The 17,801-nt window shown below is 38.6% G+C and overlaps 1 protein-coding gene across 1 annotated transcript; it reads left to right on the top strand.

Annotated features, from left to right (window-relative positions):
• Positions 1-7,802: 7,802 nt before the first annotated feature.
• Positions 7,803-16,700, top strand: prr15la (proline rich 15 like a). The gene is made up of 2 exons (XM_017684359.1): positions 7,803-8,111; positions 15,857-16,700. The coding sequence occupies exon 2, from the start codon at positions 15,876-15,878 to the stop codon at positions 16,200-16,202; it is 327 nt and encodes a 108-aa protein (XP_017539848.1). The 5' UTR covers positions 7,803-8,111; positions 15,857-15,875; the 3' UTR covers positions 16,203-16,700.
• The last annotated feature ends 1,101 nt before the right edge of the window (positions 16,701-17,801 follow it).

Genomic DNA, 17,801 nt, shown 5'->3' on the forward strand with positions numbered 1-17,801 from the left:
TAATAGTGATACAATAGATTTGGGGTGAAAAGAATGGAAGAAAAAAATGAAGTTATTGTTTTACATTTGTTTTACGTTTTATGTACTCATATTCTGCGTAAAGACATCCATTACATTTTTACCATGTGTTTTTGATGTTTTGAAAACAGGTAAGTACCAACTCAAACATACACACACTTTCTAAGCCGTTTATCCTTCTATGTCACAGCTGGAGCCTGTCCCAGTAGTCACTGGGCAGAAAGCAGGAAACACCCTGCACAGGTCACCAGTACATCACAGGGCAGACACACAGACATATATAATCACACACATTTGCATCTAGGGGCAATTTAGCATCTTCAATTGGACTGACTGCATGTGTTTGGACTGTGGAAACTCCACAGAGGACCCTGGTTGCCCAGCCAGGAACCGAACCCAGGCCCTTCTTCTACCCACTGTTGAAAAAATTCATCATTAGCCACATCATGTCATTTAATATTTATTTATTAAACTTACTTTGAAAACACACACACACACGTCTTCTAAACCGCTTCTCTTTCTGGGTCGTGGGGGGTGCTGGAACCTATCCCAGCGGTCATCGGGCGGAAGGCAGGATACACCCTGGACAGGTCGCCAGTCCATCACAGGGTATTTTGAAAACATTACAGCAGAATTACACTTACTAATAGATGTCTAAGAGTAAATTGGTCAGCTGTACAGAGCACCAACAATGTGTGCTTCCTTTAGATTTGAACATCTAGGCTTCACTGGCCACAGCTACACAAGAAATCTCACATTCTGTGATTTATCAGACACATATGAAGGCCTACATTGACTGTCGCTCATTCAATAGCACAATCCCATGCTTCTTTATAGACCCCATGAGAACTGAGATACTTGTTGCCCTGAACTTTAGCAAAGATTAAAGATTTAAATTTTGAAAAGGTTCTTCAGCCCTGCATTTTCTTGATACATGATATCATCATGATATTTAGTTTTTCTTAGTTTTGCTAAGCTGGAATACACAAAAAGAGTAGTCCAACATAAAAAAAAAAACATGAACACGTTTCACATACTGCACTGCTCTAAACAGGGCATACAGGGCTCTGAAACTACAGCTGTGTACAGCACAGAGACCTGGGCGGAATGCAAAACAGCAGAGGTGGATACATTAATTAACATCAGGCCTGTAGTTACAGTGATGATGATGATGATGATGATGATGATGATGATGATGATGAATCTATATGGATTGCTGGGAAAGTTTACATTCAGTTGAGATTTAAGCATGGCATCACACAATACATTCTCCCTCTCTCTCTTTCTCTCCACACACACGTGCACACACGCTGACCACCCACCCGTTCTCCCTCAGTCTCCTGCTCGCCCTCTCCTCCCTCTGCCGTTCCTTTACGGCTTCATATTTCTCCATTACGCCGATTTTTAAACACCTCTTGTACTCCTATTAGGGGGAAAAAAGAAGTTCTGCACTATTTAGCCCGTCAGGCTATCAATCACTGTCGCTCGTCTCGCCTGGCCATTTGTCAGAGCGGCCCGCAGGCCACGCTTCACCGTGTCCGAGGAGGACGGCGCGTCGCCGTGGCGACGGGGATGAAGAACAGCGCTATGCAAATGACGGGCTAATCTGAGGCGGAACAGCGGCGCGCGCTCCATTCCTCCTCTTTAGCCGCGCTGATTATGATTAAAGTGATGGCCGCCCGTCGCTTTAACCCTTCTCTCCCGGAGCAGCCTGAGGTGTGGCCGAGGAGAAAGCAGCCATTTCTGGGCCAACAACAAACTTCACGAGGCGGTAGTCTCTCTCTCTCTCTCTCTCTCTCTCTCTCTCTCTCTCTCTCGTTAGCAGTTAGCTAGCTCTATATTCCTCCAGAGAAACAACAACTAAAGAAAGATGGAAAAATAAATGGAGTCGTGGTCGTCACTACACCGCCCACCTCCCTGTTTGTCGGAGACCTGCAGCAGAATCACCAGTGCTTAAAGACCACCTACACTGCTACCTTTGTTATCAAATGTTGCTAGGCCTCGTTCCCATTCGGAAACCATCTAGAATTAGTCACTGGTCACCTGTTAAACCACTGGGATCCTTTATATTGTGACATCAAGCCATTAAAAAAGCCAAAACCCTGTTTCCACAAATGCAGATTAAGCCTAAACCTAGCCTTATAAATTTTGAATAGTTTTTTTTAAAATTAGTTTTGAATATCATCACTGGGATAGCAATTTATAGGAAAAGACTAGGCGTAATCAATGCATTGTGAGATAACAGTGTACTGAACAGGTACAATGTAAACAGTGCCCTCAAAGGTACCACTTGATTCTTTTAGGTCCAGTTGTGTACCTCTAGGGATTTTACAGGCACATTCACTTCCTCAAAGAAAATGTGCATGTGTGTATTTAATTTAATTTGTGTACAATGTTTCTACATAAATAACTTTTGTAAATATAAAAATAAACTAAAAAGCTTAGAGACATGGTGTGTACAGCCAAAACAAATGTTTAAAAAATGTAACAGAATATGTACAATGCAGTGCCCTAAATAAACATACTTTGCCAGTCACAAGCGCCAACTCCCTGAAAAGTACCGTTAATATCCTTTTTTTCTGAGAGCGTCTGAGGAAGATGCCCATGGTAATAATTTATAACTGACTTTGCTGTGCAACATTAATGATTCATCCAGTCTAGACGACTCTAAAGCATTCTCCTGCTTACCACTAGACTCAACATCTACAGCATTGAATTAACACCTGCCATGTTAAATGAGTATCAGTAGTATTGAGTGAACATGCACAGGGCTGAATGAACATCTTCAGTGTTAAATGAAGGGTTGCTTTCCCAGACACATTGACTAAATATGATTTTTAGGGCTGAACTTTACTGGCATTGCACTTTAGTCCAAGATTAGGTTAAATTAATGGCTGAGAAACTGTTACTTTATAACTGGTGACTTTGCTGTGTGACATTAATGATTCATCTAGTCTACACTCGCATAAAAAAGGTAGTAAAGTGTCACTCATCCCTCTTGTCACTGGGTACATCTCAGTACCTTTAGGCAAGGAACAGAATTGTACCATAATCCATTGAAATTATATTTTTTAAGTTGTATTGACTCCACACACCCCGTCTCGTCTCCAGCCTTTTTATTTGATTGTTCTGTTTTAAAACATTAGGTCATGAAAATATACAAATTTGTACTTTTCACCTGGGAAAAAAAACTATTTAAGGTACACAATTAGACCCGCTGTTGTACATTTACATTATTTGTTCCTTAATGAATGAAAAATGACCCCGCACAGAACCTTTATTTCTAGCAGTATAGATGACTCAAACATTTTCTTTCTTACCACTAGACTGGACTGTCATCTAACATTAATATCAAGAAGTATATTTATCAAATTAGCCCATTTCTTACACAGCAAAATATCCAGTGTTAAATAAACATCTACAGTGCTGAACTGGTAGCTTAGGAATGAGCATCCATAGAAGTGAATGAACATATACAGTGTAGAAGGGGCACTTTCCCAGACACAGATTAAGCAAAAAACCTAGATTATATGGGATGAATCTCATGAAACAGCATTGGAATTGTAGTTTAGTCCAAGACTAGACTTGATCCATGTCTGAAAAACCTACTCACAAGTATAGAGGTCTAGCTGAATACAAAATGAATTATGAGCTACTGTGTAACATTTCTCTGTGTATTAAGATTGAGATTTCTTAAAGATTTGTATTATTTTTATTATTATTAAAGGCAATGGTCCACATTTATCAAGCATCTTAGAGTGAAAATACTGATCTATAGTCAGGTCTCATCAGTCTATTCAGTGGGAAAATTATATTATAATTCAGAAAATGTATAAATCAGAAAAATTATAAATCATTATAGTGGAAAAATGTTTTGTATTGTTTTTAACAGAACTGTTTCAAAATGGCCCCATAAAACACCAAAATGGTTTACACTGTTGAAGCTCTCTTTGATATGATGTAGAACTGTTTTTGCTGAGACTGTATGTGGTCAAAAGTTTGAAGCAAAGCTCCACTTTCTGGGACTTGGCCATAATAGTAGGGGAGGCTGTCTGAAAGATGGTGAAAGAGAGAGAGAGAGAGAGAGAGAGAGAGAGAGAGAGAGAGAGAGAGAGAGAGAGAGAGAGAGAGAGAGAGAGAGAGAGAGAGAGAGAGAGAGAGAGAGAAATGGGGCGGTTGAAAAAGAGAAGTGTTGATTGATGGACACCATCACTGTCTGTCCCTCCTCCGCCACCCTCAATAATGAGTAGCAGTGACCACAGATCACAGATAATGTGTGTGTGTGTGTGTGTGTGTGTGTGTGTGTGTGTCCATCTAAGTGCATGTTTGGGATTTTGTCTTGAAAACAAAGACATGAAATAGCTGGAGTAGAAAAAATGTAGTGAAGAGTGTAAAAGTAAAGAAAAATGAAAAGAGTGTGCAGGATGAGAAATTCACTAGGTCTTTCAGACCTGGAGCAATTAGTCAAAAGCATTAGTTTCTATTTTCTTTTCTAAGCCGCCCCATCTATGTCTAGTTCTTCCTCACAACTGGGTGCAATGCGCTGTGACTCTGAGTGTGTTTAAAATCTTTTGTTTTTATCTGCAGATAAACATGCTTATTCCTTAATGCCACCTTGTGGCTGAAGGGAACGTCCAATGAGGAGACCCACTTGTCTTACACTAAAGAGAGAAGACAAAATATTATGGTTCATCCACAAGGTGGCAGCCAAAACCTAAGAGTGGCAGCATCATTCCCTCTGGTGGTCTTTTCACAGTACAGAATATATCATTCCAGCTGTCAATCCTGGACAAAACTGAGGAGTATTCATTTCTGTGTTATTTTATTTAGCATTATATATAAGAGTGTAATGTGTTCCAAAGTGATTAACTGCTTGATAAATGTAGCTGATTAAAGGAAGAAGTGTTTAAAAAACAAAAAGAAAAGTTAATAAAACTTAGCCCAAATGCAGTCAGCCATGTTTGGTGTCCAAAGTATCTCTGATCATTCTGCACTGTACTATGAGAATAATTTAGCTAGCAAGTAATGCTAGATAACTCAATATACATTTATTATTACTATTAACTCAACTCAGCAGTTTATTTCACAACTAAATGATGCAAATGAGGCAAAAGAATGATGGTATAGGCATGCCCAGTGCCAGGGCGTGAATTTCAAACATCCATTATGAAATAGCTATATTAGCCTTGTAGCTAGCTATGTTAGACTCATAGCTCCAGTATAGAACTAAAGAAACAAACTTCAGGCACCAAACATGTCTGCAATTGGAGTTGCTTTATGACAGCTCTTCATTAGCTTTTAGTCACATTTACCACCCTTGTTTATTTATTAATAAACAATAAGTCAGATCTGTGAGAAAAAAATCCTGCAGGCCAACCTGCAGCAGGGCCTCAAATAAAACATTCAAATAAAACATACATCTTCACAGGAAGCTCTTGCAGTCCCATCTCATACCTATACGCTTTAGCTTGAAGCCTTTTGGCTTTCTCACACGCAGTGTCCTTTCTTCTCGCTGTGAAGTCTTGGCTGGCCTGGATAAGTGTGCATTCCTCCAACCAGGGACCTTTAGCCAGAAAACCAGGCTAGCTCCAGTGGTCCCCAACAGTGCAGACACTGTGGTTAATAGCCTGAATCTGACCCCTGGCACCAATCTGATCACTGGTCACTGACCACCCTTCCACATACATACCCATGCCAGGGCATTGTGCCAGTACTGGAAGTGCTGTAGAACTGCTTGTGTTGGTGCGAGTGAGTGACTGCCCTCTGCTGGACAAAGGAGAGGTATTAGCATAGCAGCTAACAGCAGTATTAAGCTTTATCACATCTGATTCAACTGCTTCTATATTTTAGAGATAGCAGATCTAATGTCTGTATCAGCTGTAGCTTTGTGTACAGGTAAGACTGATCTAGTGAATGTAGTTCTATGTTAGATTGATTTGTTCATTCTTTGTTTAAATGGCACTGATCTTTAAATGGCACACGATCATTAGTACAGTTCTATGTGTAGGTGAGATTAAACTAGTCAGTGGCTCTGTCCAAACCCACACAGCTATCATACTAAATAGTATGTCAAAATAATGCACCACTATTAGTAGTGCATTTATTAATGTAGTATGCATAGTATATGGTATAGCACATTATGTGGCCTTAGACGCTGCCAATGTAGTTCTATGTTAGACATGTAAAAATTAGTTCCTGAATATTTTTGAAAAAACTAACTGGATCACAACTTTGATATTTTGCATGATAGTTAAATTGAAAATTTAGCTCTAATTTTTACAGTTTTTGGATGAGTTGACATGGAGTTACCTGCATTTTGAATGTGACACATTCCATAACAGTGTTTTTTAGTACAGATATGACTAAGTTAGTGAATGTAGGTCTAGTTATAAAGCATGGAAGTAACACTGGACCTGAAGAAGGTCATTAGCATTAGTGCAGATTGGAATTTGCATGGTGGTGCACCCCCAGAAATTATGTTTATTGGATGCTGCCATCTTTCCTTCATTGGCTTACTACTGGTACCTAGAATTAATAAAGTTACATCAGGGGGGAGAGCTTTCTCATACAAAGCCCCCCAGCTCTGGAATAATCTTCCTGCTAATGTTCGGGAATCAGACACAGCCTCAATCTTTAAGTCTAGGCTAAAAACTTATTTGTACAGTCAAGCATTTGGTGACTAGTCTTCCCTGTCAGGTCTAGACCTGCTGGAGTCTACACTGCTCTGTTTTACTGTAATCTGTGGTCAGCCACTCTTTACAGTACTAACTCTGTTTTTTTCTTTCCTTTCTCTGCCGAGCTGATCAGCTGCCCATCCTGTGCGTCTGATGCTGTTGCCTCTACTGCCTTGATTGGTGCCGCTGCTCACCAGCCTTCTGGACCGGTTTGACCACCACTGAGCTTCTTACTGTACAACGCTGTGCAGTCCTCACCCTCAGATCTTTCTTTTCCCACTTTACTATAATACTTCATACTAATAATGTTTGCTATCCGGTGTCGACCATAGGAGGATGGGTTCCCCTTCTGAGTCTTGGTTCCTCTCAAGGTTTCTTCCTCTTTTAGGGAGTTTTTCCTTGCCACCGTCGTTGTTTGTTCAGCACATTTCATACACAATGGCAGTTCAGTGTACCTTACATAAGTAAAAGCAAAAAGCTACAATATTAAGTCAAAAATTTATCTCCAATCTATCGTAAAGCAATGTCCTAGATATCAGGCTGTGTGTTCATAACTATTTCATTGAATAACTTTCTGTATTGTAGGTTGTAGAGGAATTAAAACACAGTGGATGTCTGTTTCCTGTCACCACCACTGTGGACAATTCTGACTTAGTAAGTTTCTCAAAACAGAGCTTTTCATAACAGGCCAATCTAAATGACTTTGTTTATATTGTAACCATTTAATTATGCAGAAATTGGAAAAAAATCCTTAAATTTTCCATTTACAAAGCTGATACACTGACTACCATCTTCTACTCAATTCTCAATTGTCATGACCTGCGTCTAGCCTAATACCCCCCCCCCCCCCCCCCCCCATTTGCCCATTTGGTATGCACACTGGACTGTTTTTAGTGAGCATAGTTGTTTGTAGAGGTCTGACTCATTGTGGTTCTGTGTTAGTGACTGGTAGGTTCTTGTGTACATGTGTTACAGACCTAATTAGTGTGCTACAGATGAGATCTACTAAGTGTGGCTCTGTGTTTGTGTCTTCATTTGCTGTCACCATGTCACCACAGCCCTGTTTACTCAAGCACGAGTGGGAGGTGGAGCCTCTTTCCGTGTGCATGTGTGGCCATGAGCACATTTGTGTGCGAAGGTGTGTGTATGTGATACAGTAGGAGGAGTGTGCACCTGCTAAGCTGCACCTGGTTGTCAGAGAGAAGAGTATACACGAAACCAGAGGGAGAGAGAGATCAAGAGAGAGAAGGAGAACAAATGAAAAGGTGGAAAAAGCAGTCTCAAGCCATCAGCACAGGGCAATGATTGCACTCACTGGACCTGACTGTAAACAACACTGAGTGGACTGAACTGAAGGCCAGTAACCTCTGGAGGGACGATCGTGACCCCAGCCTCAGTGACGCACTTTCACCCGCACAGGTGAGAGGACCTTACTGAAAGCATCCACAAAAGGAGACATTAGCACAGTCCAAAACATACACGGGGAAAAACATAATGAATCATCTAATTTAGCTGCATTGGTTCTTAGTCTATATACTCAATTTAATTGACTGCTAAAATAAAGCTGAGAGAAGAGCTATTCTGACGACCTTTGGCCAAAGAAGCAGCTTGCTCATATATTAACGGTCTCAAGTAAGCCTTTAACCTAGCCAAAAAGTGTCACTTACTTGTCCTGACATGATGACCAAGCAGAGCTAGGTCATCAAATGTGATCGGTATTAAACTATAATCCAAATATTGTAGTATATGTAGCCACAATGTTGTTTATCTCTTAATGAAAATAAAGGAGTAAACCAGTAAAGGAAACTTCTCTTTTATTTGACTTAAATTAAGTACATTGCCATCACAAAATTTTGATCAAATTAAGAACTTTACTGCAGTAGGTAAATTATTATTGCTTCATTATTTTTGCTTACAATTGCAATACTTAAATACAAGAGTAAAAGCAGTAATACTATTGATAAAATATGTTTTAGTAATAATCTATGTTCTTTTCAACAATGTCTTGTGAATTATTAGAAGTAAAAATATTTTAAGTTATAATAGAGCTTGTATAATATTATTTTAATGAACAAGGAGACCTGTATTCAAGCTGACATGAAAACTGTATTAGTTTATGTCTACAGTCACACATCTTAATCATCAATATAAATGGCATCTACAATAACACAGTATATTAATAAGCACTTATTCTTTTCATACATAAGTTCATTCACAAGCAAGTACTTTTGTACTTTTACTCAAGTAGGAGCACATATGAGTACTTGTACATTCAAGCAAGTATTATTATACCAGGTACTTACGTACTGTACTTTATTGTATTGCACTGTTCAACTCTGTCCCTTTTTTCTGGGTATCAACTGTGACTTTTTATTTCTAGCAGTATCTGAGCTCAGGACTAGCTTTCTCTCTAACCTATTGGTAACTAGCAAAGATACTTTCTTTAGATAGACATGTCACTTCTTGTAAGTTGCTCTGGATAAGAGTGTCTGCTAAATGCTGTAAATGTAAATGTAATTGAAAAGAGGACACGTCCTCCATAGGGAGCACAATCCTCCATAGGGAACATTTCTGGAAATTTTAGCGCACAAATTCTATTACTTTGCTGAGTTTAACATTGAAAATAAAATTCAATTAAATGAGAAATTTGAAACTTTTGCACAGGGCACATTTTATGTTTGTTTTTTATTTCAATTCAGCAATTAAAAAATCAACTATTTGTGCAATAAAATGAGCAGAAGTATGTTCTCTGTAGAGGATGTGTTAATTCACTTTCCCTTTCAAAAAATGCAGGAGTACCCAAACTTGGGCGTATGACTTGCGTGCGACTTTTCATAAGTATTACAATTTGTACACTCCTGTTTAAATGTAACTGTAACAGCAGAATGAATGAAAAAAAATATTTCCAGTGAAGATCAGAATAGTTGAAACAAATCTTCAGGCCATTTGAAACATTACTGCAATAAGTAAGTGAAGGATGGTTAATTTTTATTTCCAAAACATTCAGCTCTGGTGATGATAGAAGTATGAAGTGCTGGGAAATAATTCAGAATGGAGCTGAATAGTTAAAGTTAATTTGAAATCAATATATTCGTTCAGGTCCCTGGTCTTATTAAGATTAATGAATCATTTCATTTATAAGTCAAAATTCTTCTTTTCTCATAATCTTTGACAAAATGTGACTACTACCCACCTCTAGAAGTCTGACTTTTAATTACATCACTGTGCACCAGTGGGTGGGAAAATAAATATTAATATCAATAAAATGTTTTGCCTCCCCCTTCCACCACCTCCACCCATCATCGAGTGAACTGCTGAGATAACTCTGATAATAATATTGTCTTACCTTGGAAGTGTGTCATGGTACAGTAGAAAATGTGTTATGACTTCTGATTCATGTTGGCTTTAAAATGTTTCTCTTTACTCTCCATTGAAGTTCGGGATAGTTGAAACTACACTGTACAACAGTTGAAACATTATGAGTGAGTGAATTTATTTGGATGAGACAAAAATGTTGGAAAATAATTCAGAATGGAGAAAGTTACTTAACTGTAAGCCATGCAGTGGTGTTGTTTAACAACACCAGTGTCCAGCTTGGGCCCACCTGCATGCTGTAAGTGTCCAATGACTGAAAACCTTCACAGATGTAACAGAGCCATGTTCTGTATTTCTGTGTTGAAGTGGTCAAGTAGTTTTCTACAAAGGGGTGCCCTTCCAAACACAATCTAGGTCTAATCCTAAACTAAATTACAGTTTATTCCTGATCCTTCACATAAAATTGCTTTAGCAAAGGCCTTTCACCTGAACCCAGAGAAAATGCACAAAGATTCATATTCAAATGAGAGGTAAATCTTGTCCTTGCCATTATGCAAGTCAATGAGACTTGCTTTCCACGCAATCTCTTCTGAACAGATGCTTTCCACTTCATCTCTTTCTGCTGCCCCACATTTAGTAAATATTTACAGTGGATAAACCTCACTTGAGATAAGAGGTGCAGAGCACCACAGAAGAAAGGCTATGTCTCTATAGTGCTTGTAAAACAACGCCTTTCTCAAAGTTTGGATCCTTTTAGTGCACCACTGATTCAGATTTGTGCTCAGGGAGGAGTATTCTCAAACAACAAATCAGATACGTCTGAATCGAAAATGAACTCATCTCTCACTTCATCTCCAATCTCAACTTCTAGAAAACTAGTTTTAATACAGGAACATTTCATTATCCAGCAGCAATAGCAGCAACAATAAAGCTAAACATGGAGGTTGCAACACAGATTCGCAAACATCTTTATTGTAGCCTACAGAGACAGCATTCTGAAAGTTTTAGTTCTATGTTATGCTCAGTTGTGCTATAAAGTTCAGAGAGTGGTGTTTAACGGCCGTGTGACTTGAACAGGTCTGTTTTTATTGGATTTGCATGATCAGTGAGATCAGAGGATCTGATTAAACGATAGAAGGCCATCGAAACTGGGGCACAGAAGCAATTGTGCCTTATCATAACCTGTCGCACTTATCAGACCACTTAAATGAAATCAGAATTTCCCTGTAGGTCAATGGCATGCTCTGTAGACATGGCCCGTGTGCACTGTTCTAAGACATGGTTCTCAGGACTCAAATTCTTATCTTCAGACAAAAAGCAAAACTGAAAAATGAAAAAAACTGTCACATGTCCTAACAAATCATTAAATGCTTCTTGTCGCAGTTGCAGAAACCTCACCTTTTACTTCCGTAGTGAAATTGAGGCCCATTCTATCAGTCATATCAGAGTGCAAATGCTGATCCAGCACAGCTTTCCCTCTGTCAATATAACCACATTAATTCCAATATTTAATTCTCACACTTTTTTGTCTGTCAGTCATTCATACCTTCAGGGTATAAATGGAAGCATGTCAGGTGTAGCATGCGGATGTGCCCTGCAGATGCAGGTCCAGCCTGTTAAACCCACACAATGGAAACACAACCCAGCACTGAACACAGATCAACTGCAAAGTTCGAGCTCGGCAAACGTGCATGGATGCTTGTTAGGAATGAGACATGGCAATGAATGTTGTCTTGACTGCTAAAGGTTGAAAGTGTGTCCATATTGAGGCAAGAATTTATGTCAGTAAGTTGAAATATACAATATTTAATGAAATTAGGCATCCATGTTGCCAGCACTGTTAAAAGCCTGGTGTTATAATATATTGTCTCTTTGTGGGTTTTCTGGATTGCATTATTTTGACCAAAACTGAACTGTTGTTCAAGCCCCCTCAAAAAAGAACCTCGTAACTCTGTTTCACATGATTGCAGCATGCATTTTGTAAACATTTATTGACAAATTGACCAATAGAAGTGGTCCAAAATTACTTCTAGTTATGTAAACGTACATTACACTTTAGAACCTTTTTTTCTTTCCTATAAAGTTACCACTTTATAGGTTGTGTTATGGCAGTGGCAAAGTTTTTTAGGGAAAAGCCCACTTTTATATAACCAGATAGCTCATTCCCGGTCATTAATTTGCTAGTTAGAGCATCTAGAGAGTGTATTTTGTTTCAAATATTGTGATATTTTATTAAATGATGGTTAATTAAATGCTTCACCAATCTCAGTTGACATGGCGAGCAAGATACCAAGATAAACGGCATCTATCTTTTGCAGACAAATGGTGGCAAACGGTGAATTTCATCAAACAAGGCACAGGATTCTTGTGTGTAGAACCTCTGTCCACATTCTGGTGTAGAACAGACAATGAGAAATTGCCTTAATATGAGATCAAATGCAACTTCCTCTTTGCCTGAAGGCTGAAAGTGTGCCGCTCCTGGTTTCTCTCTGTTCCCATACAAACATGAAAGAGACCAAAAGTCAACACACAGACCTTAGATATTAGCATACAGTATGGAAATGACCACTCTGTTGCTGAGCAACCAACCATAGCCAGTTTACTCCTTTCCTTTGAATAGACACAGGCACAATGCTGCAGCTTAATCTCTTTGTGTATAAGAGAGAGAGAGAGAGAGAGAGAGAGAGAGAGAGAGAGAGAGAGAGAGAGAGAGAGAGATTGAAGGTGTGTTTGCTCTTTTTTTATGCTTGTATTATGGCCCTAACAAACTCCCAGGCAACAGCCTTTCTCTGATGGTAACATGACTAACCACCTGTAGTGGAGAGCACCGCCTTTTGCTCTATGAGGCCTGTTCAAGCAGAAAGGGCTACTTGCAAAATACAGCATGAGTCACATACAGCAAGATGACATTGTGGAAACACTCAGTATCCTATCTTAGACTGTCTGAGTTGGTACTTCTTTTCTTAGGTCAAAGTATGAACAGTGGTTAACTGGCCATGAATATGAGCTATGCTAGTAATATAGGCAACAGCATAAGCTACTAACTACCTTCACTTTAACTCAACTAGGACCTTGTACTAGGTCAGATTAGCAGATCAGAATTAGCATCCTGTTAGCATGTAGCCTGGCTTTTGTATGTAGGTATGAAATTAGAGGCCCGTAATTGGAGCTCCACAGATTCCACCTTAGCATAGCTCAGCCATATGGCACCTATTGAGTTGCAATGAAAAATTCAGCAGCACTGTCACCCCATAGACCCAGATCTTAACATTAGCCTAGCTGCTGCCCACACCCTTGGGGATCTCGGCTTACACACTACAACCATTTTCTTATTGCTAACTTTCATGTGCAATAGACTGATTTTGACTTTGAACTCAAGCGGCAGCTTACTGGTAAGCGCGCTCAGTTAGAAACTGGAAGGTTTCTTGTTAAATTCTCAAAGGAAGCAGTGAAGGAAAATTAATGTGGTGTCTAAGGACTGTAGGGTCTAATGGCCCAGTCCTTTCACTGGGGAATAGTGTTGTTCTTTTTAGCAAGGCTGCTCCAGAGGTGCTGCAACATGGAGCCTCTGACGTGAATAAGTGTATGTTGCTGTGTCTCTTTTATGAAAACCCAAACCTTTATGCTTCTATGAACTTGTCTTTATCTTTACTGTGAATAAATCTAATCTATTAATATCTCATTCACTCCACCATGACAAAACAAGGGGGAATGACAACATTGGTTCTCAATCTCAGTTAGCTATATAACCTAAGCCAAATGTTGAGGTTTGTCCAGTAGGAATGTCCATCATCTTTTCTGTATTTCTTATATTTACTTCACCTCAGATTCAATGTCAACAAACTATAGTTTAGCAAGTTGTTGAGATTATATACTTTGTACATGACCCAAGCAGTTTTTCCAACAAATGTTAACAAACAAATTATTTCACTTATGATTCACTATATCAACATTCCATTGGGTCAGACGTTTACATACACAAAGTTGCCTTTAAATAGCTTGGAAATGCCAGAAAACAATAGAATGGCTTCAGAAGCTTCTGATAGGCTAAGTGACCTGATTTAAGTTAACTGGAGATGTACCTGTGGCAGTATTTGAAGGCCTACCTTCACGGCCTACTTGCCTCTTTGTTTGACACCATGGGAAAAATAAAAATAAATCAACCATAACATCAGAAAAATAATTGTAAACCTTCACAACTCTTGTACATCCTTGGGAGCAATTTCCAAACACCTGAAAGTACCAGGTTCATCTATTCAAACAATAATTTACAAGGTTAAACACCATGGGACCACGCAGCCAGCATACCATTCAGGAAGGAGACACATTCTTCGTTCTAAAGTTGAAGGTAGTTTGGTGCAAAAAATACCAATAAAAATATCTCTGTCAACAGTAAAACATGTCCTATAACATCATGACCGGAAATGCTCAGCAAGAAAGAAGACACTGCTCCAAAGCTGCCATCAAAAAGCCAGGTTACAGTTTGCAACTGCAAGTAGGGACAAAGACCTTACATTCTGGATAAATGTCTTGTGGTCTGATTAAACAAAAATGGAAGTGTTTGGCCATAATGATCATTGTTAGATATGGTGAAAAAATGGGAGACTTGCAAGCCAAAGAAGACCATCCCAACCATGAAGCATGGTGGTGGCAGCATCTTGTTGTAGGGGTGCTTTGCAGTAGGATTGACTGGTGCACTTTCACAAAATAGATAGCGTTATGAGGAAAGAAAATAATGTGGAGATATTAAAGCAACATCTCAAGATGTCAGCCAGAAAGTTAAAGCTTGAGCTTAAAAGCATCTTTCAAATGGAGAATGACCCCAAGCATACTTATAAAGTTGTGGCAAAATGTCTAAAAGACAACACAGTAAAGGTAAAATAGTGGCCAGCACAAAGCTCTGACCTCAGTCCCATAGAAAATGTGTGGGCACAAGACATGTGCAAGCAAAGAGGCCTACAAACCTGACTCAATTACAGCGGTTCTGTCAGGGGGAATGGGACAAAATTCCAACAACTTATTGTGAGAAGCTTGTGGAAGGCTCCCTGAAACATTTGACCCAAATTAAACAATTTAAAGGCAATGCTACCAAATACTAACCACAAGTATGTAAACCTCTGAGTAAATGGGAATGTATTGAAAGAAATAAAAGCTGAAATAAATTATTGTCTGTAGTATTACTCTAACATTTCACATTTTTAAAATATAGTAGTGATCCTGACAGACCTAAGAGAGGGAATATGTGCTAGGATTAAATGTCAGGAATTGTGAAAGTTGTGTTGAGTTTAAATTAAGGTGTATGTAATCTTATGACTTCAACTGTAGTGCCCAGATTTTCTTGGTTAGCCAGATAATTCTTCTTTTGAGTTGTGCATGCCTTGCAGGGCTCACTGAGTACATACTTGTACACACTAAAATATAATACAATAAGTACATGCTATTGTACAAACCAGTATTTAAGTGACATCTAAACAGCACCTACCTTTAATGTCTACCACAGCATAATATATTCTCCCAGCTTTTGGCTAAAATTATCCAAGTATAATGACAAACCCTGCATAGTGGAGAATGGACATTCTGATCCCCCATTAAGTCTGTGAGAGCCCAATAGTAAGCTTCTTTTATCTGTCTCATGCTGAATATTGGATAAAACATGTACAACATTACATTATACAGTAGTGCAGACCAGTAATAATAGTAGTATTGTTGTGGTATCAGTAGTTACTAGGCTAGTAATATTTTATTCATTATGATATGTCATTATTTTCCAGACTGAGGAAAATATTGTGATGGAAATTTGAGTTCAACTAAAATCTACCTCACGCCACTGTTTCTCTTCATTCCTGCAGGCCTAACCTCTCCTTCCCCATGGCTACGGCAGAGCCTGCCCCTGCCTGGTGGAAGCTGACCTTCCTCCGTAAGAAGAAATCCGAGCCCAAGGTGTTGTATGAGATCCCTGCAGAATACATCAATGCCGAGGCCGCACCCGGAACTGCTGGACCACCTGATGACAGCCAGTTCAACGCCCGCCTCGAACGAATCGTGGACAAAACGGCCACAAAAGGACGTCACGTTAAAGTGTCTCACTCAGGCCGCTTCAAGGAGAAGAAAAGGATCCGTGCAACATTATCAGAAAACCCTGAGCTGTTCCCCAACCCTGACCCTTGCAATGGCAATGAGAGCACAAACAAATGAAGGCCATGGGGTCATGGTGTCAGTCTGCTTGAGGAATCAAGTGTTTTACATAGGCCTACATATGCACAAATGCACAAACAACAAAAAACAATTCCACCTCTGCACCTGAATTCAACCAGCTGCCCTTGAATAACGTAAATCAACAAATAAACCAAAACACTTGCTCATGTTTTAGTATGATTTTGTATGAAGTGAGATGACATCCTGTCACTGTGGTCTTTTATATACAGAAAATAAATATTTAAAATGACTTTTAAAATAATAAGGCATTATATTTTGATAAAGAACTGAGCTGTACTAGTTTCTTATTAAGCTAAATGGGTTTTGTATTCGGTAAAGTAAAGCTTGTCAAACATGGCAACAGTAGCTATGAAAGAATGCATTCGTGGGTGAAGCATGATAAGGCCTAAATTTGAAGTTATGTTTGCAATTAGGTCTGCACACACAAGCTTAAAAATACAAATAGTCTGCAATAAAAAGGCACAGTAAACTTTTGAATCCATGTTGACTTTTCTATTAATGTTTCCTTTGGAGGGCCAGTGATAGGTGTATTCAGTTTTGTTTTGATTTTTAAAATATTTTTATCATAAAAATATTTCCAGATGCAAAAACCTCAGTGCCTTATGATCAGAGTGACAATCAGTCACTCAAGTCACTATACGTCAACTGTCAGCTTCCTGAAAATCTGTTCAACTGCATCTGTTTTGTTATGAAGCTGTCCTGTGAATGTTAGTAGAATTATTCATGTTTGTGATAAAAGCTCTTAAGAAAATAATGTTTTGCAGTAATCTAATTTCACAGGCATTTCAGTGATTCGAGCATGATTTGTTTTAAAATACTATGTAAAAAAACGTTTAATATAATATTTAATAAAAAATACATTTTAAAATATGTTTAGTTTTTTGATATGATAAAAGACGTGTGTGTGTGTGTGTGTGTGTGTGTGTGTGTGTGTGTGTGTGTGTGTGTGTGTGTGTGTGTGTGTGTATAAAAAGGTAACATCACTTTCCTAAAGATTTTATTTTGAGGTGAACCGCCCTGGAGTCCTGTGTCTAATCACAAGATGGCGCTTTTGTGTCCTTTTTTCATTACTGTTGTCCTGTTGGTTATTCTACTGCAGCTCCTTCTGTCATTAGCTGCCATATTTGTTCGCTTTTTTACAAATATTTGTGTTTTTCTTTCTATTTTTTGGTTCTTTTCTGAAAATGAGATTTAAAATGTCCATAAACATACATTCACACATATATACCGTGTGTATATATATATTATATATGTATATATATGTATATATATATATATATATACATATATAATGCTTTCTTTTTCTCTCCCATGAGGATACTGGATAAAACATATACAACAGTACATTAAACAGTAGTGCAGACCAGTAAACCTAACAAATGTGTAGTAGTAACTAGTAGTAATAATAGTTGTACTAGGATAGTACTATTTTATATATTATGATTTTTTTCCAGATTGAAGAAAACATTTTGATAGAATTTTAAGTTCACTCTCTCTCTTTCTCTCTCTCTCTCTCTCTCTCTCTCTCTCTCTCTCTCTCTACAAATACACTCACCAGCCACTTTATTAGGTACACTT

This window comes from Pygocentrus nattereri, chromosome 14, assembly GCF_015220715.1.
Source record: "Pygocentrus nattereri isolate fPygNat1 chromosome 14, fPygNat1.pri, whole genome shotgun sequence".
Classification (NCBI taxonomy): domain Eukaryota; kingdom Metazoa; phylum Chordata; class Actinopteri; order Characiformes; family Serrasalmidae; genus Pygocentrus; species Pygocentrus nattereri.